Source organism: Fistularia commersonii, chromosome 24 (genome assembly GCF_037954325.1).
Source record: "Fistularia commersonii isolate RoL2024-O1a breed Wild chromosome 24, RoL_Fcom_v1.0, whole genome shotgun sequence".
In the NCBI taxonomy this organism is placed as follows: domain Eukaryota; kingdom Metazoa; phylum Chordata; class Actinopteri; order Syngnathiformes; family Fistulariidae; genus Fistularia; species Fistularia commersonii.
In genome coordinates this window covers 726845-753012 of record NC_141307.1, presented here as the reverse complement: position 1 = coordinate 753012, position 26168 = coordinate 726845, and the positions used below count along the sequence as shown (strand labels likewise).

At 49.6% G+C, this 26168-nt stretch overlaps 1 protein-coding gene across 3 annotated transcripts in view; it reads left to right on the top strand.

Annotated features, from left to right (window-relative positions):
• Positions 1-26168, top strand: part of col14a1b (collagen, type XIV, alpha 1b) — a 38169-nt gene that overhangs the window by 4385 nt on the left and 7616 nt on the right. For all 3 annotated transcript variants that reach the window (XM_086171175.1, XM_086171173.1, XM_086171174.1), the window contains exons 3-31: positions 2346-2489; positions 3131-3214; positions 8458-8616; positions 8890-9009; positions 9142-9306; positions 10031-10192; positions 10281-10450; positions 10526-10652; positions 10819-10964; positions 11611-11740; positions 12140-12279; positions 12432-12558; positions 12637-12776; positions 14055-14187; positions 14261-14451; positions 15174-15303; positions 18086-18208; positions 18378-18527; positions 18813-18929; positions 19708-19857; positions 23108-23182; positions 23265-23404; positions 23841-23964; positions 24755-24898; positions 24968-25132; positions 25316-25354; positions 25448-25586; positions 25711-25853; positions 25941-26050. In XM_086171175.1, coding sequence (XP_086027301.1) covers positions 2346-2489; positions 3131-3214; positions 8458-8616; positions 8890-9009; positions 9142-9306; positions 10031-10192; positions 10281-10450; positions 10526-10652; positions 10819-10964; positions 11611-11740; positions 12140-12279; positions 12432-12558; positions 12637-12776; positions 14055-14187; positions 14261-14451; positions 15174-15303; positions 18086-18208; positions 18378-18527; positions 18813-18929; positions 19708-19857; positions 23108-23182; positions 23265-23404; positions 23841-23964; positions 24755-24898; positions 24968-25132; positions 25316-25354; positions 25448-25586; positions 25711-25853; positions 25941-26050 — 3887 coding nt within the window. The remainder of the gene's footprint in view (positions 1-2345; positions 2490-3130; positions 3215-8457; positions 8617-8889; positions 9010-9141; positions 9307-10030; positions 10193-10280; positions 10451-10525; positions 10653-10818; positions 10965-11610; positions 11741-12139; positions 12280-12431; positions 12559-12636; positions 12777-14054; positions 14188-14260; positions 14452-15173; positions 15304-18085; positions 18209-18377; positions 18528-18812; positions 18930-19707; positions 19858-23107; positions 23183-23264; positions 23405-23840; positions 23965-24754; positions 24899-24967; positions 25133-25315; positions 25355-25447; positions 25587-25710; positions 25854-25940; positions 26051-26168) is intronic.

The window sequence follows — 26168 nt, the reverse complement described above, 5'->3', positions numbered from 1 at the left end:
AATTCAGCGCCGCTACACCTGGAGCCCCCCATCCATCAGCTGCAGGGGCGGGGCTTAGACAGGGTTTGATGTGACGGCGAGGAAGATCAAGATTCCTGATTTGGTTTGCTGCACGTAAATCTCATCAGGATGGGGGGGGTGAACCTTCCGACACACACACACACACACACACACACACACACACACTCACACACATGCCTCACCCCGAGGTGAAACCAATCAACTTTTTTTTTTATGTGGGTTTTGCCGGCGTGTTGGTGCACAGCACAGCAGGGGGGGGGCAGATAACCACACACACACACACACACACACACACACACTCCGTACCCCATGGCTGGAGACAGTTTCATCCTCTACTTGTGTGTTTGAGTTGACAGATGCTCTCTCTGCAGGACAAACAGCACTCGGGATTAAATTTAATTAAATTAACTTAAATTAACTTTGATTAATTAATTTATGTGATTTATTTATTTTCTTTACGCTGAATTTAAATGTCATCAGACTTTTGCTCAGGTTTCTTCTCTGACAGTCACTTTTTTCAGTTATTTAATCATCTATTTATACATTTATTTGTTTTTGTAATTTCTTGCTTATTTTCAGGCAAAGATGTTTTTTACCTGATTTATTATATAAACATATACATCTTTATTTAAACATATGAATCAAAGACTAACAGCTAAATTACAATTAAATCAATTTTATTTGCAGAGTTTGGCTGGAAGACTGAGTGACGCCTCTGGAGTAAACACACACACACACACACACACACACACACACACACACACACACACATGTTTTATTGGTGGCGGCGCTAAGACTATCATCACCACGGCGACCTGCCCTGTCATCACGGCGCTGGCGGGAGCCAATCAGGGCGGCCAGTGTTTTTTTTATTGGGTTGTTTTCACTGATTAGCGGCGCAATGCTAAGCTTCAATTCAGCCTCATTAGTTTGTGGTCGTTTTGTGTGAGTGTGTGTGTGTGTGTGTGTGTGTGTGTGTGTGTGTGTGTGTGTGTGTGTGAAAGCCAGCATTCCTTCACTGTGCCTGCCCTCTAATCAAACTCCACCAGCTCAGGCACATCTCTGATCCAGGATCAGATCCCATCGATCAGGATTTATCGCTTTATTGATGATGGTTGATATTTGTGTGTGTGTGTGTGTGTGTGTGTGTGTGTGTGGGTGTGTGTGCAGCTCAAATGCACGTTCACGCTTGTTTTCTGTCGGCTTTCTTTTTGGATGAATATTCTCATGTACTGTTTAAACATGTGTGTGTGTGTGTTTGTGTGTGTGTGTGTGTGTGTGTGTGTTCGTGTGTGTGTGTGTTCGTGTGTGTGTGTGTGTGTGTATAGAGTAAATGAATGCTTGAATGTGTGTGTGTGTTTGTGTGTGAAAATGAAAGTGTGTGTATATGTAGTTGTATGCTTGTCAATGTGTATATGTGTGTGTATTTGTGTTTACACACAGTATATATATGTATGTATGTATGTATGTATGTATGTATGTATATGTGTATATGTAAATGTATACATGTCAGTGTGTGTATCAGTGTGTATGTGTGTGTATCAGTGTGTATGCATGTATATACAGAATATGTATGAATGTAAGCGTGTGTGCACCAACAGTGTGATTATGTGTGTGTATCTGCCTGAATGTGTGCGGATGTGCATCTACACATATACATACATACATCCTATACAAAAAACACACATAAAAAGATACCTTTATGTGCACGAACACACACACACACACACACACACACACACACACACACACACACACACGCAAACACACTCTTACACCGCCCGGAAGTTTTCCTCTCGACTCAGTGCTAAGCTTCAATTTAGCCCCATTAGTTTATGACTTTATGGAAGCATAGTGTGTATTGTGTGTGTGTGTGTGTGTGTGTGTGTGTGTGTGTGTGTGTGTCCTCCTACCCTGCTCTCTAATTGAACTTTTACGATTCACACGCAGGAATTCTGCTTTCTTTATTTAAAGCAGAGGGTGGAGAAGGTGCAGACCAGCAAAATGGCTGCCGCCTCTCAGTCCCCCCTTATTTTGGCGTTCCACTTAATGATGTCACTTCCTGTTTGTGTCGATGTCACTTCCTGTCCCCTCATTCCTTCACCCTGTCCATGAAGACCATGAAACTGATGAAGATCATGATGACAGTGATGGTGGTCATGATGTGGATGAGGATGTAAACGATGACCATTACAAATATGACGGAGATACACGGAAATTGTGAATGTCAAAATTATGATGTTCTGTTTCTCTTCTGATTGTCGTCGCGCCGCCATATTGGTTCATGGCGATCTGAGCGATTGTCCCTCTGTGTCGTCCACCAGGTGGCGAGCGGACGGAGGTGGAGGTCTCCAAGCAGGAGGCCAAGCTACTCATCCACGACTTTGACGCATCCAAGGACTACAACTTCTGGATCTCTGCTGTGAGCGGAGACCGGGAGGGCAAACCGCTGGAGGCCAAAGTGCAAGGTGACGAGCGCCTTCGACGCTAACGCTAATCCATTGACAAGGTTTTTCATTGAGCTAACTGTATGCTACCTAATGGTGGAGTTTAGATGCTGGACTTCATTGGTCAAACTGACGGTATTCCAGCTAATCCTGTTTTAAAATGTCAGATTTTATCTTTTGAGCTGTGTGCTAGCTACTACTGGTGTTAGGATGCTAAATTTCATTGATCAAGCTAACTGTATGTTAGCTGATACCGGCTTTGGATGCGGGATCTCACCGGTCAAGCTAACTGTAAGCTTGCTAATGCTGGGGTCAGGATACTGGAAGCTAACTGTAACCCTTTGGAGTTGGAATTCTGGATTTCATCGGTCAAGCTAACTGTATGCTAACTTATAGTGCAGCGACGATGTTTGATTGCAGTGTTTGAACTGACTGCAAATAGCTAATACCTGGAGTCGGAGTTAGGATGCTGGATTTCATCGATGAAGCTAACTTTAAGCTAGCTAATACTCGGGTCAGGATGCTGGATTTCACTTACGAAGTTACCTGTAGCCCCTTGGAGTTGGAACTCTGGATTGCATTGGCCAAGCTAACTGTATGCTAGCCCAAACCTTGAGTCAGGTAGCTGGATTTCATGGGTGGATGCCTCTCCTGCCTTCCAGCCCAGAAAGCAGGCACAGAGATGGTTCAGCCGCAGAGCCGGCAGGACGGCGGCGCCACCGAGGAGAACAACGAGATCTTTGAAGGTAAGGAACTCCGGAGAACTTTGGCCATGGTGTCATATATAAATGTAAGCTTGGAACACCGTCTGAGGGGCGCGTTTGGAAACTTGTCTGGAACATCTGGGGGAAAAGGATCCTGACGAAGAGACTCTTTGGGTTTTTCTTCCTGTGTTCTCATTGTTTATCATCTCCATGCTCTCCTGCTTGGGTTCTCTCCAGGATCAGAGCTTCATTTTCCTCCCATAGTCCAGGTCCTAGTTTCGAACAACATTTGCGCGTCTCCTGCTCCTCTTCTTCTTCTTCTTCTTCTTCTTCTTTACTGATTGACCCGGGGGAATAAATTCACGTTTTTCTTGGCCGACGTCTCAGACTCTTTGTTGTTTGCAACGCGAACATCTGGAGAGCTTCGGCCGGTCGAATCCAGGCTTGTGGAGCGACGGCGCTCCGGCGGCTGCTGGTGAAGTGTTGGTTTATAAGGGAGAAAGACCCACGGGATTCCTTGGAAAACAGTGGGGGCGATGTTAGCCGCGAAGCTAACGTCAACAGTCCACGACGTCGGAGGTGGAATGAGAGCAAACAGACGATGTTTGTCTGGAGGGGCGGGAGGAAGAAGAACAGCGAGAAGAATGGGTGGGGAGGAGGTGGAGAAGACAACGTGAGCGTGGCTAACAGCAGGTTAGCTTCAAATAGGAAGTAACAGATCAGACCGCTAGCAGAAGTGCAATGCTAGTGGAACTGTGGACTGGAGATCATTTGTCTATGAGCTTTGCTATTCATTCATTCATTTGGAGTTGCGATGCTAGCAGAGCTGAGGTGCTAGTGGAGCATTGATGCTAGCAAAAATACAATGCTAGTGGACTAGCAGAATTGTGTTGCTAGCGGAACTGTAATGCTAGCAGAACTGAGATGCCATTTTAGCCATTGAATTGAATGGAGATCATTTGATTTGCTATTCAATCCTTCTTTCATTTATTGATTCATTGATTCCAGCCATCGTCGACTTATGGCGCGTTCTTTCCACACGCAACCACAGTTTAAATACTCCCATCAGGTTTTCCCTCTCCATTATTGGCCTTTTAGGCCTTTTCTTCGTCTCCTTCTTCTTCTTCTTCTTCTCCCCCCACCCCATTCCAATCCTTTGAGTGCCGCGTAGCCTCGCGAACGGCCGTTTGCCCTCCTTAGTTTATTACAGTGCAATGAACACCTGGTTGTAATTGTGTAGTAAACACGGGGCCGACCGGCGTGTCAGGCGGGGCTCGTGCCAACACCGCCGCCGGGGGTCAGAGGAGGTCGAACTTTCACCTCTTACAGTGTGTGTTAACTGTAGCATGTTGTAAAATCAGGGTTTATATGTTGTAATACCACCGCCGGGCCACAAGGGGGCGCTGCAGTCTATTTCTACATTATAGCTAATTTTACAAACATGTTACGCGCAATTTTATATCCCGTTCCGAAGCGGAGTGCATCCAGGTGAAATACATTTTCATGCATCTGAGACACTTTGCGTCGCCGTGGTGACAGGGCTCAGCCCCGCCGCGAGAAGCCCCGCCCCTTTTCCATGTTCGCTAACGCCGCCGCCTCCCGACAGCCGGTTCCTGCCCGCACTTGCTGAAATACCTCAGCCCTGGCCTCACTCCTGCCCCGCCGCCGCCACCTGTCACCTGTCCGTCAGCCAATCACGTCGCGCTGACTCACTCGCCGTCGTGCCCTCTTGGGGGCGGAGCCAGACGCAGGGGTCAGAGGCGGGGCTTAACCCCGCCGGCCCTGCTGTCACTCACAGGTCAGCTGCCAATCAACGACGTCTCGACCGGGATTGAAGTCACATGACTTGCTGCGGCGCCTGTGTGTGTGTGTGTGTGTGTGTGCTAATGTGCACGTGTGTCTGTTTATTTAATTGTCCATATTTTCATTATGTATGGGTGTGGGGGGTCAAAAGGTCGCCGTCTCGCTTGGGGTCGTTCAGCAGGCGGCGGCCTGCCGCCTTTACGCAACTGTGTGTGTGTGTGCGTGTGTGTGTGTTTGCGTGTGTATGTTTGCGTGTGTGTGAGTGTGTGTGAGTGTATGTGCAGATGCGTGTGTCACCGTCATTGCGTGTTACATCACCCGAAAGCGAGAATGGAAAGTATGTATGTGTGTTCTTGTCGGGCGAGCGGAGGCAGGAAGGTGTGTGTGTGTGTGTGTGTGTGTGTGTGTGTGTATGTGTGTGTGCATGTGTGACCCATATACTGAGGTCGCTGTTCATCAAAGCTAGGATTATTAGATGGTATCGGAATAATGAAGTCACAGCTTTACCTCGACATACACACACACACACGCACACACACACGCACACACACACACACACACACACACACTTACAAATGCAAACATAGGCTTACCAGACTGTCTGTCACACTTACACACTTTCACTCTTGTTCACACACACACACAAATGCATGCACAGACTTCAACAGGCTGACACACTTTAACCTATGACACACACCTATATAAATACACACACACACACACACACACACACTCACAATTGCACACATACACCCACCAGAGGGTCTGTCGCACACTCACACACACTTTCACTCTTTTTCACATACACAAATGCATGCACAGACTTCAACAGGCTGACTCTTATCTTCGGACACACACCTGTATGACTGCATGAACACACACACACACACACACACACACACACACACACACAAATGCATGCACCGACTTACACAGGCTGATGCCTTGTAACTACTGACACACACCGGTGCGAATACACACACACGCACACACACACATACTCACAAGTGCATACATAGACTCGCTGGACGGTCTGTCGCGCACACACACACACACACACACACTTTCACTCTCGTCCTCACACACACACACACACACACACATACATGCGTGTGCTATGTCGCTCAGCGCTAGAGCGCACGCTTCACGTGCACGAGGTCCTGGATTCAAGCGTTTGCCAAATGACTGTAATGAAAATGAAAAATGATATTTGGAAAACAAGCGGGACTCTTCCTGTCCTCTGGATCTCGGCTGGAAACTTTCACGCTTTTATTTTGAAAAGAAACGCAAACGACCAAAAGCAGCAGGAGCTCCGACAGACGCTCCAGCCTGTGTGTGTGTGTGTGTGTGTGTGTGTGTGTGTGTGTGTGTGTGTGCGCTCTTATTTTGAAAGTATTCCTGTGGGTTCTATTTTAACGTTTTTATTTGGTTTATTCTGGTCTTTTTGTTTTCCCACCCACTGATTTTCCCTCATCTCCCAGAGGGTTGGTCTTTCTTTTTTCTTTTCTTCTTTTCTTTTCTTTTCATTTTCTTCTCTTTTCTTCTTTTTCTTCTTTTTCTTCTTTTTCTTCTTCTTCTTCTTCATCTTCTTCCCTCCGGCTGCGACAGGCTCTGACAAAATAATTAAAAGGTGCTTTTGTTTCCATCAGAACCCTAACACACACACACACTCACACATACACACACACACACACATACACACACACACACATATTCACACACACAGACAGACACACACATACACACACACGCATGCATGCACATGAAAAAACATGCAAACACACACACAAAGACACACACAAACACTCACAGAGACACAAAGACACGCATAAGACAAACTCACATGCTTATACACACACAGACAGACACACATTGACTTACACACACACACACATGCATACATTCACCCAAGTAGAGACACACACACACACACACACACACACACTCACACATACACACACACACACACACACACACACACACACACACACACACACACATACATACGTGCACCCAAGCAGGCACATACAGACACACACACAAAGACACATGCTAGACAAACTCATATGCTTATATACACACAGACATACACACATTGACTCACACACACACACACACACACACATGCATACATGCACCCAAGTAGACACATACAGACACACACACATTGACTCACACACACACACATGCATACATACATGCACCCAAGTAGACACACGCACACACACACTCACACATAAACATACTCTCACAAATACACAAACCCACCCACATTCACACACAAACACACACACAATTTTGTTGTTTTTGAAATGCAATGACAATATTCTTCCACACCGAATCTTTTATTTAATTTTAATATAAAGAATTCAATTCTTTTCTAATTCATTGAATATTAAATTGAAGATTATTTTCTGCTGAACATGGAAATCAGAGCAGGGCTGTGATTGACAGCTCCGGCAGCCAATCCTGTCGCGGCCCCTCACCGGTAATCACCCAGAAACCTTTTTTTTGGTTTAATCTTTTTAAATATTAAAATATTATTTTTTTTCATTGTATATTTTTTAAATTATATAATTTTTTGTAGTTTTGTAGTTTTTTTTGGTTGCTTTTTATGTATTTTCATTACGTTTCATGAAATCTGCAAAAGGTCTAAAGGCGATGCCTCCTAACGGGGCCGCAAGGTGAATAGCTGCTGATGGAGCTGATGAGTGTGTGTGTGTGTGTGTGTGTGTGTGTGTGTGTGTGTGTGTGTTGTGTCGGCAAATTCCGACCTTGCAAAGACTTGTAGGCGGTGATTCTCTGCTCATTTCCTGTCAATGATGAGTGAAGCGACTGCTGAGGAATGCCCTCAGCGATACGCACACACACACACACACACACACACACACAGACACACACACACAGACACACACACACACACACACACACACCTCCTGAGGGGTTAGAGCATGCCGGAATGTGAACGAAATCCTCTGAATCTTGAAGAGGATTTTTTTTTTGAAATCCTGTCTGCATAGACACACACACACACACACACATACACACACACACACACACACGCACACACACATACACACGTACACACTCGTTACATGTTGAAACGAGTAACTACAAAACAGGTGGAAAAGAACAATCAGCCAAGTGTGACTGATGTTTTCTGCCTGAAAGCGATCCAGTCGATAATCTATTATCGCGATCAATAGTGAATTACAGATATCGGTATTGATCAGGGCCTTATGTGTGTGTGTGTGTGTGTGTGTGTGTGTGTGTGTGGGCAAGGAAGAGGAGGGACAGCTTGGAGGCCAAGCAGGAAATGAAGAGTTAGCAGGAAATTATGTCATTAGAAGAAAATGGCCATTCAACTGGGAAGAAAAACATAAAAAGGGGATCAATAACGTGTGTGTGTGTGTGTGTGTGTGTGTGTGTGTGTGTGTGTGTGTGTGTGTGTGTGTGTGTGTGTGTGTGTGTGCATTCCCCAGCCGAGGACGGCTTCTCTTGCCGCACGCCGGCCATTGCCGACATCGTGATCCTGGTGGACGGGTCCTGGAGCATCGGCAGGATCAACTTCAGGCTGGTCAGGACCTTCATGGAAAACCTGGTCAAGGCGTTCGGCGTGGAGTTTGACCGCACCAGGATCGGTGAGGGCGGGACTTCCTGTTCCGGCAGGAAGTTCTTGCAACCTAGTTTAAAATCAGGGAAGACCTGACGGGAAATTAGCAAAAAAATTATCAAGCAATCGGAGATTAGCATTGTGTTGCAGGAAATTTGCAAGAAATGCTGAAAATTAGCACTAAATGATAAGAAATTAGCAAGAAATATAGATAACTAGCATCGCACGAAGAGAAATTAGCATGATTAGCATCCGATGTTCCTTGAACGCACCGTGACGGACAGTCCTGTGCTGTGTTCAGGTCTGGCTCAGTACAGCGGAGATCCCAGGATCGAGTGGCACCTCAACACCTTCAGCACCAAGGAGGCCGTGATGGACGCCGTCAAGAACCTGCCCTACAAGGGGGGGAACACGCTCACAGGTACAGATCCAGGTCTGGAGTCCAGGTCTGGGTCAAGGTCCGGGTCCGGGTCCGGATCCCGGTGCGGGTCCCCTAGTCCCGGGGTTCCTCGGCGTCTTCGGGTTCTCCAGCTGTCCCGGTGTCTGTCCCCAGGCCTGGCCCTGACCTTCATCCTGGAGAACAGCTTCAAGCCGGAGTCCGGCTCCCGCAGCGGCGTCCCCAAGATCGGGATCCTCATCACGGACGGGAAGTCGCAGGACGACGTCATCCCGCCGGCTCAGAGTCTCAGGGACGCCGGCATCGAACTCTTCGCCATCGGTGACGACACGACCGCAGATACTACTGCTAATGCTACTACTACTACTAATGCTACTACTACTACTACTGCTGCTACCACCACTACTACTACTGCTGCTAACTGCTAATGCTACTACTGCTGCTGCTGCTACTACTACTGCTGCTACCACCACTACTACTACTACTGCTAACTGCTAATGCTACTACTGCTGCTGCTGCTACTACTACTGCTGCTACCACCACTACTACTACTACTGCTAATGCTACTACTGCTGCTGCTACTACTACTACTGCTACGGCTACTACTACTGCTGCTACTACTACTGCTGCTACCACCACTACTACTACTACTGCTAACTGCTAATGCTACTACTGCTGCTGCTACTACTACTGCTGCTACCACCACTACTACTACTACTGCTAATGCTACTACTGCTACTGCTAATACTACTACTGCAAATACTACTACTGCTAATGCTTCGACTGCTACTACAACTACTACTGCTACTGCGACTGCTATTGCTACTACTACTACTACAATTGATGCCACTACTGCTAATACTATTACTACGACTACTACTAATACTACTACCGCTACCACTGCTACTACTACTGCTACCACTACTATTGATGCTACAATACAGATTCAAAAGAGACAATAGAAATAAACACAAAAAGTGGTTTGAAGAAAAAGGTGTGAAGCGGGCGTTAATACCAAGTTGATCATCACGTTCTCCTCCCGCAGGCGTGAAGAACGCCGACGAGGGCGAGCTGCGAGCCATCGCCTCGCCGCCGGAGGGCACGCACGTCTACAACGTGGCCGACTTCACGGTGATGAGCGACATCGTGGAGGGCCTGACCCGCACCGTGTGCGAGCGCATCCAGCAGCTCGACAAGCAGATACGAGGTCGGCGGGAGGAGGGGCGTCGCCGTGGCGACCGGGACTCGCCGCTCTGACGCTCTTGTTTTGTTTTTTTTCTTTTCCCCGTGCGCAGGAGGAGGGGAGCTGGCGCCGGCGCCCGCCGCCGTGGCTCCGCCCAGCGACCTCCTGACCTATGACATCACGGCCCGCAGCTTCAGGATCAAGTGGAACCACGCGCCGGGCCAGGTGGAGAAGTACCGCGTGGTGTACTACCCGGCCGGGGGGGCGCGGCCCGAGGAGAAGGTGCGTGGCGTCTTTGTGGGCGGAGCTTGGCGTCGTGGGCGGGGCCTGGCGTCTCTGACTCTGCGCCGCTTGCAGGTGGTGGACGGCGCCGACAACAGCGTGGAGCTCAACTACCTGAACTCGCTGACGGAGTACCAGGTGGCCGTGTTCGCCGTGTACCGCAGCTCGGCCAGCGAGGCGCTGAGGGGCAGCGCCACCACGCGTGAGTCGCAAGCCCCGCCCCCTTCCTGCAGCTCGCCGCCGCAATCAAACGCCGCTTCCATTTCTCACGTGTTCATGCTTTCGGTTTTTGCAATCACAACTTTGACCTCTGTTGACCTGTGCGTGCGTGTGTGTGTGTGTGTGTGTGTGTGTGTGTGTGTGTCCAGTGGCCCTCCCAATGGTCAACGACCTGCAGCTCTTCGATGTCTCCCACAACACCATGAGGGTTCGATGGAAAACGGCGGCCGGAGCGTCGGGCTACATGATCCTCTACGCCCCCCTGACAGAAGGCGACCCTGCTGACGAGAAGGAGGTGTGTGTGTATGTCTTTATTTTGAATATTTCACTTTGTTTTATTTTGTCTTTATTTTATCATCATTTTGAAACAGTTTATTGGCGACGTGATCGCGAACCTAGGATGGCAATGGATGATTATCACTATCCCAGGGCGGCGACGGAAGGGCCCCACCCACGGGTTAATGTTGGGTGGACGTTCAATGCCATCCTAGAATGACGAAGGACGGGTGCCTTCACTATCCTAAGATGGTGATGGAATAATCCTACTTTGGATGGAACCCTTCCAACGCCATCCTAGGGTGATGATTGACAAGTGCCATCACTATCCTATGATGGCGACGGAAGTGTCCTAGCCGTTTTGGGATGATGTAGGAAGGCTCGTAGGATGGTGACAAATGGTTGTAATCATCATTCTTAGTATGAGACAGGAGGATACAGAGAATGGAGTTAGAAGGAGAAGGTTGATTCACTGTGGAGACCCCTGAAGATAAAGTTTTCTTCAACATCTTGGGGTTATGATGATGCATTCTTGGATGGTGATGGAAAGTCAAGTCCTTCCTACTACAAAGACAAAAAAGCTTCGGTGACCTTTCGGGTAAAACTTTCTTTTTAATTTAAAATGGAGTGTGTGTGTGTGTGTTTGCACGTGTGTGTGTGTGCAGGTGAAGGTAGCGGACTCAGTGAGCGAGGTGGAGCTGGAGGGTCTGACCCCCTCCACAGAGTATACGGTGACCGTCTACGCCATGTATGGCGAGGAGGCCAGCGACCCCATGACAAGCCAGCAGACCACACGTGAGTCGCACATGCGCACACACACACACACACACACACACACACACACACACACACACAGGATAGCCACCAGTGACAGATGGGATGAATGGTCTGCTCTAAATTGGCTCAAATGACTTAATTAATTGTCCAATTAGCAGCCTCCCTGCAGGCAGGAGCTGCAGATGGTGGTTCTGATGCTGGAACACAAACCGCGGAGAACCTTCGAGGTTTTTCCTCATGTTCCAGACCCCTGCTTGACCCTCGGGTCCATTTTGTATCCTGATATCCTCTTTTGTTCATATATAATCGAGAAGGTGTCAGGCATTAGCTCGTCGCTTGAGTCCGCTAGCTAGCTAGCTAGCTAGCGTCAGCTCATGTTGTCCAGATTTTGTAGGGTTTTTTGTCCTCGCTCCTCAGTTCCTCTGACTCCGGTGAGGTTCCTCCGCCTGTCCGACGTGGACCACAGCTCCGCCCGGCTCACCTGGGACGCCGCCTCCAGGAACGTGCTCGGCTATCGGGTCGTTTACGTGGAGACCAGCGGAGTCCAGACCCACGAGGTGAGAGGATTAACAACTCAGGGTTAATGTGGCAGACACCAGAAAGCTAACATTAACAACAAAAAGGGCTAATATGAGAAACAACAAAGGGTGTGAGAGGCTGAAATTAGAAGGCTAACATTAGCGACATCCGTCATTCTCTACGTCCACAGGAGGATGTCGGCCGGGTGACGACGTGGTTGCTAAGGAACCTGACGTCCCTGACCGAATACACGGTCGGCGTCTCGGCGGTCTACGAGGAGGGGCAGGCCCAGCCGGTGACCGACAGCTTCACCACCCGTGAGAGCTAAAGCTAACATCCCTGAAAACGGATGCTAACGGGCGCTAACGATTTTTTTTTTTTTTTTTTTTGTCCAGATACCGTCCCCGAGCCGCTGGATCTGAGGAGCAGCGACGTCTCCGCCCACAGCTTCCGGGTGTCATGGCGACGCCCCGCCAAGGATGTCGTCGTGTACCGGCTCATCTGGACACCCACTGATGGCGGTGACAGCAGCGAGGTGTGTGTGTGTGTCGTTAGATTTAAAACGGGGGTGTCAAACGTACGGCCCGCGGACCGGTACTGGCCCACCAGGGTGTTCGATCCGGCCTCTGGAATAAATCTACAATTTGAAAAACTACATAAAAATCATGAACTACTTTTAAGCAAAAATGCAGTTCCATATTGTCTGCTAGGGTTGCACTGTTTTAGCTAGTGTTAGCAACACGGCACAACACTGTGTGACTCACAACTGTAAATAGCATTTTGTCTTATTGTTAGAAATGGACCTGCTTTTCCGTTCGACATCAGCAAGATGTCGTCGTCAAAAAAGTGGAAACGGATTGAAGGCTTTTCCAAGAAAAATGGACCACTTATTTGTTTGTTGAGGTTAATAAGAAACCTGTATGTTTGGTGTGGATGCAGCAAGTTTCGGTGCCAGTATGAGACTCGCCATGGCGAAAAATAAAACAAAATGCACGGAGATCTGAGAAGACAGAGCTGAGGCATCGTGTTGTTGAAATGGCACTTACTTCTCTTGTTTTTTTAAAGGAACGGTTCATTAAATGTAAAGATTTTTATCGTTTTTCCCTGTTCTTATTTACACTAAAATAAGGGAAAATTTGGACTTATTGTTACTTGTAGGTAATTATGCGACTATTTGACCTGTCTGGGCCACTTGACATCAATTTAAGCCATACATGGCCCCGGACCTAAATGAGTTTAAACTCCCCTGACTTAAATGGTTGCGTTTACACCGTTTTTGGGAGGACAGGTGCCTTAGATGGAATGGTCCTACCCATTGTAAACTGTTAGGACGTAACCCTTCCAACGCCAGACTAGGATGATGAAGGATGGGCGCCTTCATTATCCTAAGATGGTGATGGAAGGGTTCTACCATAATAGAATGTGAGGATGTAACCCTTCCAACGCCATCCTACAGCCATGATTGATGAGTGTCATCAGTATCCTATGATGGTGATGGAAGGGTCTTAGCCGTTATAGGATGATGTAGGAAGGCATCATAGGATGGCGATGGATGCTTAAATTATCATCCTGGGGTACAGTTTGATCAAACATCATGGGGTTATGATGATGAATTCTAGCTTTGGTGACCTTTAGGGGAAAACTTTCAGTTTAATTCACATTCAAATGGAGTGTGTGTGTGTGTGTGTGTTCACCTGTGTATGCGTGCAGGTGAAGGTGTCAGACTTGGTGAGCGAGGTAAGAATAATAGTTATATTGTAATAATTGTCACACTGAAAGCACCGCCATTGTGGCTCTCCATGTTTTGTTCCAGCTGCTGCTGAACGGCCACGTGGAATCCCACCTGATATCGGACCTGAGCCCGTCCTCGGAGTACGAGGTCCTCCTGGCCGCCGTCTACCCCGGCGAGGTGGAGAGCGAGGAGGTGATCCTGGTCCAGTCCACCGGTAACCCCGCCTCCCGCCGCCGTCGGGTCATGCCGGACGCGGAAACGCTAACCCTGTCGGGTTCCTTTCCCAGTCGAGATCATGACCACCGTCGCCACGACGACCACCACCACCTCGGCTCCTCGCTACGGCGTGCGGGACATGAGGATCGACGAGGAGACCACTTTCAGCATGCGAGTCTTCTGGCAGCCGTTCGACGCCAGGAACGTTCGCTTCTACCGGCTGAGCTACATCAGCGCCCGCGGGGACCGGGCCGAGGAGACGGTAAGACGGACTTCCACTCTGAGCTCGCCTGGAAGGTTCTCCACTTCATCTCGCCTTTCCCTCGCACTGGTGTGTCCCTCACCGGAGACTCGAGTTTACTAAACCCAAGCCGATTAGCGCGTGGGCTAATTGGGCTAATTGGGCTAATTGGGCTAATAACTCATAATGTCCCGCGGGGACCGGAGACGTAACTTAATTAGCCCTAAGCTAATCAGCAGGTGAGCTACTTAGCTAATTCGCTAACCAAGTAAATTTATTGGTGTTGGTCTGCTTTGGGTTGCCATGGCGATCTCCAGCAAAGGATTACAGTACCTGAGTAGCATAAGTATTTACCAAGTACAAACGCTAGCAAATACTTCAGTGTCCTTTAGGCTTCTTTTTGTAGTTCTTTTTGTAGTTTCAACTAAACTGTAAAGATAAACCGCCATGATGATCATGGAAGGTGATGAAGATGGATGGAGATGAAGATGATGGCAAGCAGTGATGATGAAGATAATAATGAAGATCCTCAAATCCTGTGACATCAAATTTTTCTCCTAAATGTCCTCCTCTAATTTTCACTTGTTTTTTTTTTGCTGATTTCTGGACCTCGATTGCTGTCGTATTATCTTCATGTTCCTCCGTGACCTACCAAGTCCTCGGTATCTCCCGTCTATCTTCTGCTTTGGTTTCCACCATCTTGGCTTGTTCCCCGCTGACGTTCCTCCGCGTGTCTCCTGCAGAGAACGGTTCCGTCCAGCCAGACCAGCCTGGTCCTGCAGCCGCTGCTGTCCGACACCGAGTACAAGGTGGCGGTGACGCCGGTGTATCCGGACGGGGACGGGCCCACGGTGGCCAGGATGGGGCGCACGCGTGAGTCCGACTCCCGATAGAAGCATCCGGAACCCGCCGGAACGAGCACGGGTTCTCGAAGAACCCGCCTGGGACACTTCCCGTTCCCTCACCTGGAGTTGAGACGAGCTAAGATCAGCTAGCAGCAGCTAATGTAGCCAGGGTTAGCGCAGGGGGCGGGGCTTGAGGTGTGTTTATGTTGAGACTGTTTACTGTTTATGATCACAGATTGTGTGTTTCTATTTGTGTGTGTTTATTGTGTGCGGGCATGCTTGTGTATTTGTGTGTGTTTGCGTGCACATGTTTGTTGTTTGTGTTCCTTTGCACTGTTATTGTGTTTTCTGTTAATCATGTGTGCATGTATGCATGTGTGTGTATTGGTGTGTGTCTGTGCACGTGAGTGTGTATGTTAGTTAGCACACGTGTGTGTTTTGCTCGTTTCTTCGAACTATTTAAGTGCATCCTTTTGGTCAATGTGTATTCGTGCATGTGTGTGCGTCAGTCATTGTGTGAATGTGTGTGTGTGTGGGTGCATGTATTCACGTGTGTATATTTGTGTGTTGTTTTTGTTTTTTGTACTGTTCATGTTCACATAAAGTGTTATTGGTTCATTGTGTATCTGTTCTTGTGCACGTGTGTGCATCTGTGTGTGTGTGCATGTACGTACATGAGTGTAATTGTGTGCATGTGTCATGTGTGTGATTGTGCATGCAGTTGTGCACATGCATTTCTGTGTGTGTGTTTTTTGTTTGTTTCCTCACATTATGTTCATACATTTTTGTCCGATGTGTGCGTTCACATGTGTGTGTGCACACATGTGCACGCTTGTATTTGCTTGTCCACTTGTGTGCACGTGTGTTTGTGCATGTGTGTATTTCAAGTGTGTGTGTGTGTGTGCGCGCGTGCACGACCCTGCTGTATTTGGGTTTCTTTCACTGTTGAAATTCACATTTTTTGTTCTTTGTTAAACGTGTGTGTGTGTGTGTGTGTGTGTGTGTGTGTGTGTGTGTGTGTGTGTGTGTCAGACTCCTGATGTGAGCAAACAAGCGGGGGACCCCTCCCCTGCCCCCCCCCCCCCCCCCTCCCACCCCCAGGCTTGACGTCCCGCCCCTCATGTAATCGCGGTCGTTCCGAAACAAAAACCCTGCAATTAAAGCGGGAAGGAAAGTTGTTAGCGATTCATCTTGGGCGTAACGTTCCTCTTGTTTTCCTTCTCCCCAACCCCGGGGGGATGGAGACAGGCGTGTGGGGTTGAGGGGCGGGGGCTCCTTCGCAAAAACAATTAATTTTCGGCAGCCGGTCCAAAGATCCGGAGAGACAAAGGGGAGAAATCTGTTAATTTAACAGCTAATTATGGTAATTAGCTTCCATGAAAGGTGCTATTTGTTGGAGCTGTTGTTGTTTGAAAAGCTGCGCTTTACAGAATACACACACGTGCACACGCACGCACACACACCTACACACACTAAGTGGCTAACAAGAAAGAAAATGCTCATCATCATGGCGGGAGGGGGGCAAACACATCGTCAAATGTTAGCAGATTTCTTTTTCTGCATTCTGATATTTGGGACGTCAATAGCATTTAGAAGTTAAAGCATTAAAGAAGTCGTGCTAATTAGCAGCGATGAGCTGCCTGGAAATGTTGGCGGGATGGTTTGCTTTGTTTGCTAAAAGGCTAACTGTTATTACAGCAGACGCAGGATAGCCCTTCTAACTTCACCCACAAAGTTTTATCAAGCTCGTTAGTGGTTGGAAATCTTTAATTTCCTCATCAAAACTACTTAAAGGATTTTCAGCCAAATGTTTATTTAGCATTGAAAAAGAGAGGATGCTAACTAACGCATGCTGTGCTTATTTTCAGCATTTTGATAACACCCTAATGGTACTGGCTTCACACAAGCTAACTGTCAGATGCTCTTGTGAGAAAGGAAGTCTTACTGTTAGCGAGCAAGTTTTCTCAATTCGCTGAAGAAATATGTAAACAGCAACCAGGTTATACATATATAAATACAATTGTCTAAAATGCTATATGTAGCATGACAGGTAGTCAGGTTGCTAACTCTATTAGGCTGTTTTTTGTTTGCTAAATGTCACCGGTTAGCTCGATGTTTTGCTAAAAGCATGGCTCCTGTTGTCAAACAGAAGCTAGCAATAAAGTTCCACTAGTGATTAGCTAGATAAGCTAACTACCCATCGCATAGTAGTGAAGGTGAGTCCTGGAAAATAACCTCGCAGCTAAAAGTATTCATGTTCAAGACTTTCCAGAAGACAAAGTTTGTGGACGTGGAATCCAAGTAGCCCGTTAGCATGAAGCTAGTTCTCGTAGCTGAAGAAGAAGAAGAGTCCCTTCATTTCTTTCAAACCTTCATCACAAAAAACGATGAAGACATTAACATCCCGGAGGCCATTTCTATTTCGCCGCCACCGAACGCTCGCAGGACGTCAATAACGGCGCCCGACTCCCGGCGAGGAGGCGGCAGACGCATCCATCTTCCCGGCGCTCACATTAGCAACCGCTAACAGCACCCGCCGGCCGCCTGGCCATGATGGATGCGGCACGTTAGCGGTGAGGGATTGGGGGGGTGGGGGTTGCGCTTCTCCGGGGGGAAGATGGATGACCGGACGCCACTGTCTGAAGGTATGAAGACCAGACACAATCAGGAGACGTGAAGATAAGGAATGATTAGCTTTTTAGCTCCGAACAGAGCGGAAGAGAGGGGCATGATTTTGGACCCGAATGACCTTTAAGTTAACTTTTTGTAGCTCTAATTCAAGATAAATCATATTATATGTGTCTCCCCAGTTCCGCTGTCGGCCCCCAGGAACCTACGGGTGTCGGAGGAGTGGTACAACCGCTTCCGGATCAGCTGGGACCCCCCTCCGTCCCCCACCATGGGCTACCGGGTGGTCTACCAGCCGCTGACCGGTGAGCCGGTCTGCTGCCCCCCGGTGGACGGGGGTGGTATTACACCCTGTTGTTGTCGTTTACCGCTAACGCGCGCGTGTTGTTCGTGATGCTAACCCGTCTTTGAAATTGACCAACCCTGTGACTGCGTTGATGCCCCGCCCCTCCCTGGCCCCGCCCCCGCCCCCAGGCCCGGGCCCCGCCCTGGAGACCTTCGTGGGCGAGGACGTGAACACCATGCTCATCGTGAACCTTCTGAGTGGAACCATGTACAGCGTCAAGGTCATCGCGTCCTACACCACCGGCTCCAGCGACGCGCTGGCAGGGAGGGCGCAGACCGGTACACACACACACACACACACATATATACACGCTGACACACACAGACATGTATAACACACACGTATACACTAATATATGTAAAAACATATATACTTTTCACACTCACATACACACACACACATTTCCAACACATGCACAGATTGATAAACATGCAGTGACTGATACACACACACCTGAATACAATGCACACACACACATATACCAGTAATAGACACACACAAACAATGTAAACACACACACGCCGATGTGGATTGGTGTGTTGACGTACTTTGTGTGTCCTCAGTGTACCTGGGCGTCACCAACCTGAGCCCCTTCCAGGTGCGGATGACGTCCATGTGTGCGCAGTGGGTCCCTCAGCGCCACGCCAGCGCCTACAGGGTCGCCATCGAGCCGCTGCCCAGTGAGTCCTCACACGCTTATTACACGCTTATTACACAACCTTAATCGCAGGCTTATTGCAAGGTTATTACATAACCTTATTACCCACGTGAGGATCAATCAATGGTTCCTTGAACGCCTCGCGCCGTCGGGACGCCGCCTCTGGCATATTTGCGTCTGTGGGCGAGTTCTTGGTCCAATCAGATGGTCTCGCTTCCCTGAGATCTTCTGGCGGAGAACAAACCCAGCGTTGTGTCCCGCCGACGCCTGCGGAACATCTGGGGGGGTTGGAGAACCCGGGGCGCGGAACCGGCAACTTTCGGAAATGCAGCGCTTGCGGAATCGGTCAGTGATGAGGAAGAGACGCTATGGAGAACCAGGAGAACCAGGACCAGAAGATCCCCTCGCTGCAGGAGGGCTCTGGGTTCTCCATGTTAGCCTTAGCTTTAGCTTCAGGTGTTCCTTTAGCCTTAGAGTGAGTTAGCCTTAGCTTTAGCCTCACGTGTAGCTTTAACCTTAGAGTGAGTCAGCCTTAGCTTTAGCCATGCTGAGGTAAGGGAAGGTTTTATATACATATATCATATGTATATTACTTTTAATATTTATGTATACATGATAACTTATTTTACCTCAACAATAATATGAAAAATAATGATATTAGGCCCAGCCAACCACAGCTGGCGTTGGGGTGAGTGGGCGGAGCTTAACCTGGATGGACCAGCTGTCAATCATCCAACCGCTCACCATCTCATTCCAATAAAACAAAAAACAAATCCGAATGAAATGTGTGTGTGTTGCAGGCGGCCCGCGGCAGGAGGCCACGCTGGGGGGCGGAGCCAACCGCCACTGCTTCAGCAGCCTGACGCCCAACAGCCAATACCGGATCAGCGTTCTGGCCCAGCTGGCCGACGGGACCGAGGGGCCGGCCGTCACCGCCACCGAGAGAACACGTGAGGAACGCCCATACCAACGCGTGTGTGTGTGTGTGTGTGTGTGTGAGATCACAGACGTGCAGGGGAGGGGCTTGTCCGAACAGGAAGTGGCAAAGGAAACCAGGAAGTTGGTAGAATTGGTTGGTAAAAACAACAACACGCCATCGCTCTAATTCTGGATTGTGGGGACGGTTTCAGTTCCACTGTGAGAGGAACAGTTAGGAATACATGACACACACACACACACACACACACACACACACACACACACCTACGGTCTGTCCAGACCATAGCGCCACCATAGCGTTTAGAACCCGCCTGGCAAGGAGAAAACACACACACACATAGAGACAATGGAGTGGACACACACACACACACACACACACACACACACACACAGTGTCTGTCAGCTGTCATGGTTGGGGTGGGACTGGATGGAGAACCCCCCCCCGCCCCCTCCCGAGGAGAACCAGAAGCCTTAGCCGCCCCATTAGCATCCCTATGCTAATGCGCTAGCATGCAGCGCTAACGTGCAGGGAAAGTTTCCTTTTGTTCTCGGTGGCCGTTGTTCCTCCGCCGTTCTCGCAGACCTGGTCCGAGAACCTGAGAACGGCGTGGAGGCCCTGGAGCTCCATCTTCTGACGCCCCGCTATTTTTTCCGCACCTTCTGGAGGCCATATTGGCTTTGGGGGGAGGCGTCCAGGTGGTTCTTTCATCTTTTCCCAGGATATTTTGGTCTTCTAGCCTCCCGCCTCCGTTGCTGGCGCCCGTTCACACCTGCTGCTCATGGACTGGAGCCCATCTCCATCATGCCTGGCAGGGAAAAAAAATCGAGCGCGTGTCATGTGACGCTGCGCTCGCTCACACTTGGTCTTTGGACCAGCGGCAGCTCATATATCTCCACCGTGGCACTGTTGGACTTCATCTCCATCATGCCAAAGACCAAAAAAGGGCCACGAGGGCTACATCTCAAGCTAATTGAGATGTAGAAGCTAATTTTAAAGCTAATTGGCGTCATAAGGACGACCTTCTCGGGTGGTGGAACCTCCTGGAAATAGGCTCCGCCCCCTGGGGAACAATGGAGGGGCAAAGGAAGAAGGACGGAAGAAGGGAATGACTTGTATGCTCGCAGATCCTCTACTTAGGATGGAAATGAGTACCACAAGTCGCCACTTGGAATTGATGCTTCCCCTGCGGCCACAGGTGGCTGACACCCCCCAAGACCACCACCCGCCCCTTTACTCCCCCTTTACTCCCCCTTTAGTCCCCCTTTACTCCCCCTTTACTCCCCCTTTAGTCCCCCTTCACCCCCCTTTACCCCCCTTTACTCCCCCTTTACTCCCCCTGCCGCTGTTCAGCTTCCCCTGGCCGACATCAGTATTCAGCATCTGATCGCTGCTGTGCTGCAGTGTCTTGGTGTGTGTGTGTGTGTGTGTGTGTGTGTGTGTGTGTGTGAGTGAGTGTATGTGTGTGTGCATGGGTCTGACACACACATACACACACACACACACACACACACACACACCCCACTGCGGAGAATAAAGGTGAGGAGTTGACAGCCGACACGGTTCGCCCAGCACTGTGATCAATCTGAAATTACACAGGAGGGGAAGCTACAGGGCTCTGTGTGTGTGTGTGTGTGTGTGTGTGTGTGTGTGTGTGTGTGTGTGTGTGTGTGTGTGTGTGCGTGTGTGTGTGTGTACTTAATGCTTTCATTGTGTGCAGTGAGGGAATTACAATGAATGTGCTGGTAATTTGAGGTGTGTGTGTATGTGTGTGTGTGTGTGTGTGTGTGTGTGTGTGTGTGTGTGTGTGTGTGTGTGTGTGCGTATTATGTGTCTATATGTTCTTTTTACTGTTTTCGTTGTGTGTCATGATCATTTGTGTGCGTGTGTTTGCGCCTGTTGGTGCATGTCTATCAGCTTCAGGTGTCTGTTTGTGTGTGTGTGTGTGTGTGTGTGTGTGTGCATGGGTCACACACACACACACACACACACACTCACACCACTGTGGAGATATGGGGTGAGGAGTTGACAGCCGACATGGTTTCGCCCAGCGCTGTGATCAATCTGAAATTACACAGGAGGTGAAGCTACAGGGGTGTGTGTGTGTGTGTGTGTGTGTGTGTGTGTGTGTGTGTGTGTGCGTGTGTGATTATGTGCCTTTTTTAGCTTTCATAGCGTGGTGTGATGGCGTGTGTTTTTGTGGGTGTCAGGTATGTGTGGGTGTGTGTGCATGTGTGTGTATGTGTATCTGCTTCAGATGTGTGTGTGTGTACTTAATGCTTTCATTGTGTGCGGTGATGGAATTACAATGAATGTGCTGGTAATTTGAGGTGTGTGTGTGTGTGTGTGTGGGTGTGGATCTGTGTGTGTCGATGTGAATGTGCACAAATGTGTGTGAAAGTATATCTACTTCAGGTGTGTGTGAGTGTGTGTATATTATGTGTCTATATGTTATTTTTACTGTTTTTGTTGCGTGTGGTGATGATGTGTGTGCGTGTGTGAGTGTGTGTCTGTCTGCGCCTGTTGATGCATGTCTATCTGCTTCAGATGTGTGTGTGTGTTTGTGTGTGTGTGTGTGTGTGTTTGTGCATGTACTTTTTTAGGCATTCAGTGTGCGGTCATGGAATAACAATGAATATGCCGGTAATTTGAGGTGTGTGTGTTTGTGCACCTGTGTGAACGTGTGCATGAGTGTGTGTATCTGCTCAAGGTGTGTTTGTGTGTATTATGTGTCAATATGTTCTTTTTCTTAGCGTGTTGTGATGCTGTCAGTGTGTGTTTCCTCGTTTGGGTGTGTGTTTCAGGTATGTGTGTATTTGTGTGTGTGTGTGTGTTTACTTTTTTTATGCATTCATTGTGCGTTGATGGAATTAAAATGAACATGCTTCTGATTTAAGGTGTGTGTGTGTGTGTGCCTGTGTGTGTTTGTGTGTGTGTGTGCGCTTGTGTAAAAGTGTGCATGAGTGTGTTTATCTGCTTCAGCTGTGTGTGTGTGTGTGTGTGTGTGTGTATGTTATGTGTCAATATGTTCTTTTTCCTGGTGTGTTGTGCTGGTGTCAGTGTGTGTGCTCATTCGGGTGTGTGTGTATTTGTGTGTATGCGTGTGTGTGTGTGTGTGTGTGTGCGTGTGTGCGCGCCTGTTGGTGCATGTTGATCTCCTTAAGGCGTGTGTGTGTTTACTTTTTTAATACATTCAGTGTGCGACGATGGAATTAAAATGAACGTGTTTCTAATTTAAGGTGTGTGTGTGTGTGTGTCCTCAGTTCCTGTGCCGACTCCGGCGCCGACCCGACCTCCAACCACCACGCCGCTCCCCACCATCCCCCCAGCCAAGGAGGGTGAGAGCTTCCCCTTCCAGTGGACCTCCACCTTCTGGCTCCACCTTCTCCTGACCTTCTGGTCACCCGTGGTCTCCTCCAGTCTGCAGGGCGGCCAAGGCGGACCTGGTCTTCCTGGTGGACGGCTCCTGGAGCATCGGAGACGACAACTTCCAGAAGATCATCCGCTTCCTGTACAGCACCTCCGGAGCCCTGGACCAGATCGGACCGGACGGCGCGCAGGTCCCGCCCCCCCCCCCATCTCAGACACCTGTCAATCAAACGCTCACCCTTAACGACCCCTTAACTAACTCACCTGATCCATAACTAACTCACGTCATTCTTAACCCGCTTGCCTGATCTTTAACTATTGAAGCTCATTCCCTGACTCCTTAACTCATTCACTTACTGACTTACTAACTCAGTGCCTCCTTAACTCACTCATGTAGTCCTTCACCAACCCACCTAGTCCTTCACTAACCCATCACCTACTCCTTAACAAGCACGTCTGCTCCTTAACTCACTCGTGAACTCTATAACGCACCCACCTCGACTAACCCCTCTAGCTATTGACTCACTGACTCCTCAGCTAACTCGCTGACTCCTTAACTAACCCACTGCTCCTTAACTAACTCTTCTAGTTAACTAACTCCTTGACTCCATGGTGACTCCTCTGCAGGTGTCCATCGTCCAGTTCAGCGACGACGCTCGCACCGAGTTCAAGCTCAACTCGTACGCCGACAAGGAGCGTCTGCTGGACGCCATCAGCAAGATCTCCTACAAGGGCGGGAACACCAAGACAGGCAGGTGGAATGCCGGGTTCTCCGGGTTCTCCGGCGAGGAACGTCCAAGGTTCCACCTGGAGGATGATGCAGATGCGTTCTCCAGCCCGGGTTCTGATACCTTTATGTTCTCCCACCTTGGATCTGTCTGGTGGTTCTCTCCATGTTCTGTGTATGTTCTCCTTCCCGGGTTCTTTCCTTGGTCTTCAACCTTGGAGTCTTCTGCATGTTCTCCTATCTCGGTTCCGTCCATGTCCTCCAGAACCAGTTCATCTAGGACTCTGAACTGTCCTCAGGTATGAATGAGTGGATGACGGACAGCTACTCTGTCCAGATGAAGCCCCGCCCCCCGGCAGGGGTAGGCTCCGCCCCCGGCAGGGATAGGCTCCGCCCCCTTTCACGGTTCGCCCGCCCGATAACGGATCAATAAGTCAACCCAGATCGGTGATTGACACTTCCATGTTCCATGAGCCGCCGGCGTGCATCCAGGCGTGCCTAGCATTAGCATGGCTGCGCTCGCACACGTGTGTGTGTGTGTGTGTGTGTGTGTGTGTGTGTGAGACAGGCAGCAGTTGCGGTCATTAATCAATGTTTACAAACCGCTGGATCGTATCGACGCCGCTGCGATGCTAGCTGTAATTTAGCCACCCCTGGGATCAGATGTTTGGGTACCAGCTGTAGCTTGTTTGCAAACTCCCCTCGACAGGAAGTAGAATAGTTCCAAACAGGAAATGAGTCTTTTTAAAACCCACGCCCTGAGAAAGGTCCCCTTCTAGGTTGGGTTTGATTTAAGCGTTGAATGGACTCGCAGGTCGCGCCATCCAGCACGTGAAGGAGAACATCTTCACGGTGGAGGGCGGCATCCGGCGCGGCGTCCCCAAAGTCCTGGTGGTCCTGACGGACGGACGCTCCCAGGACGACGTCAACAAGGTGTCCAGGGAGATGCAGCTGGAAGGTGAAGGAGCCGGGTTGAACTTTAACCCCAGCGCCCACCTCGCCCGTACTGACCTTTGACCCTCGGCAGGCTACATCGTGTTCGCCATCGGCTTCGCCGACGCCGACTACGGCGAGCTGGTGAGCATCGCTAGCAAGCCCAGCGAGCGCCACGTCTTCTTCGTGGACGACCTGGACGCCTTCAGGAAGATCGAGGAGAAGCTGGTGACCTTCGTCTGCGAGGCAGCCACAGCCAGTGAGTGGAACGTTCTCCATCCGGTCCATCTCTTAGCCGACCGCCAAGCTTGCCGGCCGGCTAGCTAGCTCGCTTCTCCGTGGTGTTAGCTTCAACTGAGTGTTAGCCTGTTTCAGGTGCTTCTTGCCAGAAGAACCGGTATGCTTTGTTCTTAAGGAACCCCGTTCTTCTCTGTTCTCCTAGCCTGTCCCTCAGTACCGATGAGCGGTAGCACCACGCCGGGTAAGTTTCCAGAAGGTCCTCAAAGGTTCCCTCGCCGCCGTTCTGCCACGACAACCCCAAACTGATGAAGAGTCCCGTACTCCGGCGCCACAGGTTTCCGCATGATGGAGCTCTTCGGGCTGGTGCAGGAACGCTACAGCGGCGTGCCCGGCATCTCCATGGTCACCGGGACCTTCAACACCTTCCCCTGCTTCCACCTGCACGCCGACGCCCTGCTGGCCCAGCCCACCAGGTGAGTTACCGTTTGTAACACTTGGAGATGCAGGAGGTGCCTCTCCTCACCACAAAAGGGTTCATTTGTGTTCACGCCGTCGAGACGCTTCGGGTGACTCGTTTGGCTTGTTTGTCACGGGCAGGTTCATCCACCCGGAGGGGCTTCCATCGGACTACACCATCACCCTGCTCTTCAGGGTCCTGCCCGACACCCCTGAGGAACCCTTCGCCCTCTGGGAGATCCTGAACAAGAAAAACGAGCCGCTGGTGGGCGTCATCCTGGACAGTGAGTTGCCACGAGAGAAGCGTACCTTGGATGTCAATACAAAGATACCACATCTGCGACTTTGTGAACATGTTGTTTTGTGCGCAGACGGCGGAAAGACCCTGACCTTCTTCAACTACGACTTCAAAGGGGAGTTCCAGACCGTCACCTTCGAAGGACCTGAGATCAAGAAGCTGTTCTACGGCAGCTTTCACAAGGTGCCTCCTCCGTTCACCTGTTCCTCGAATGAACTCGGTACCCTTCGAACCCCGACCTGCGCCAGAAGGCGTCACAGTGGAGGTAGATGGTCTCGTGACCCAAGGTTCTTGAGAGGAG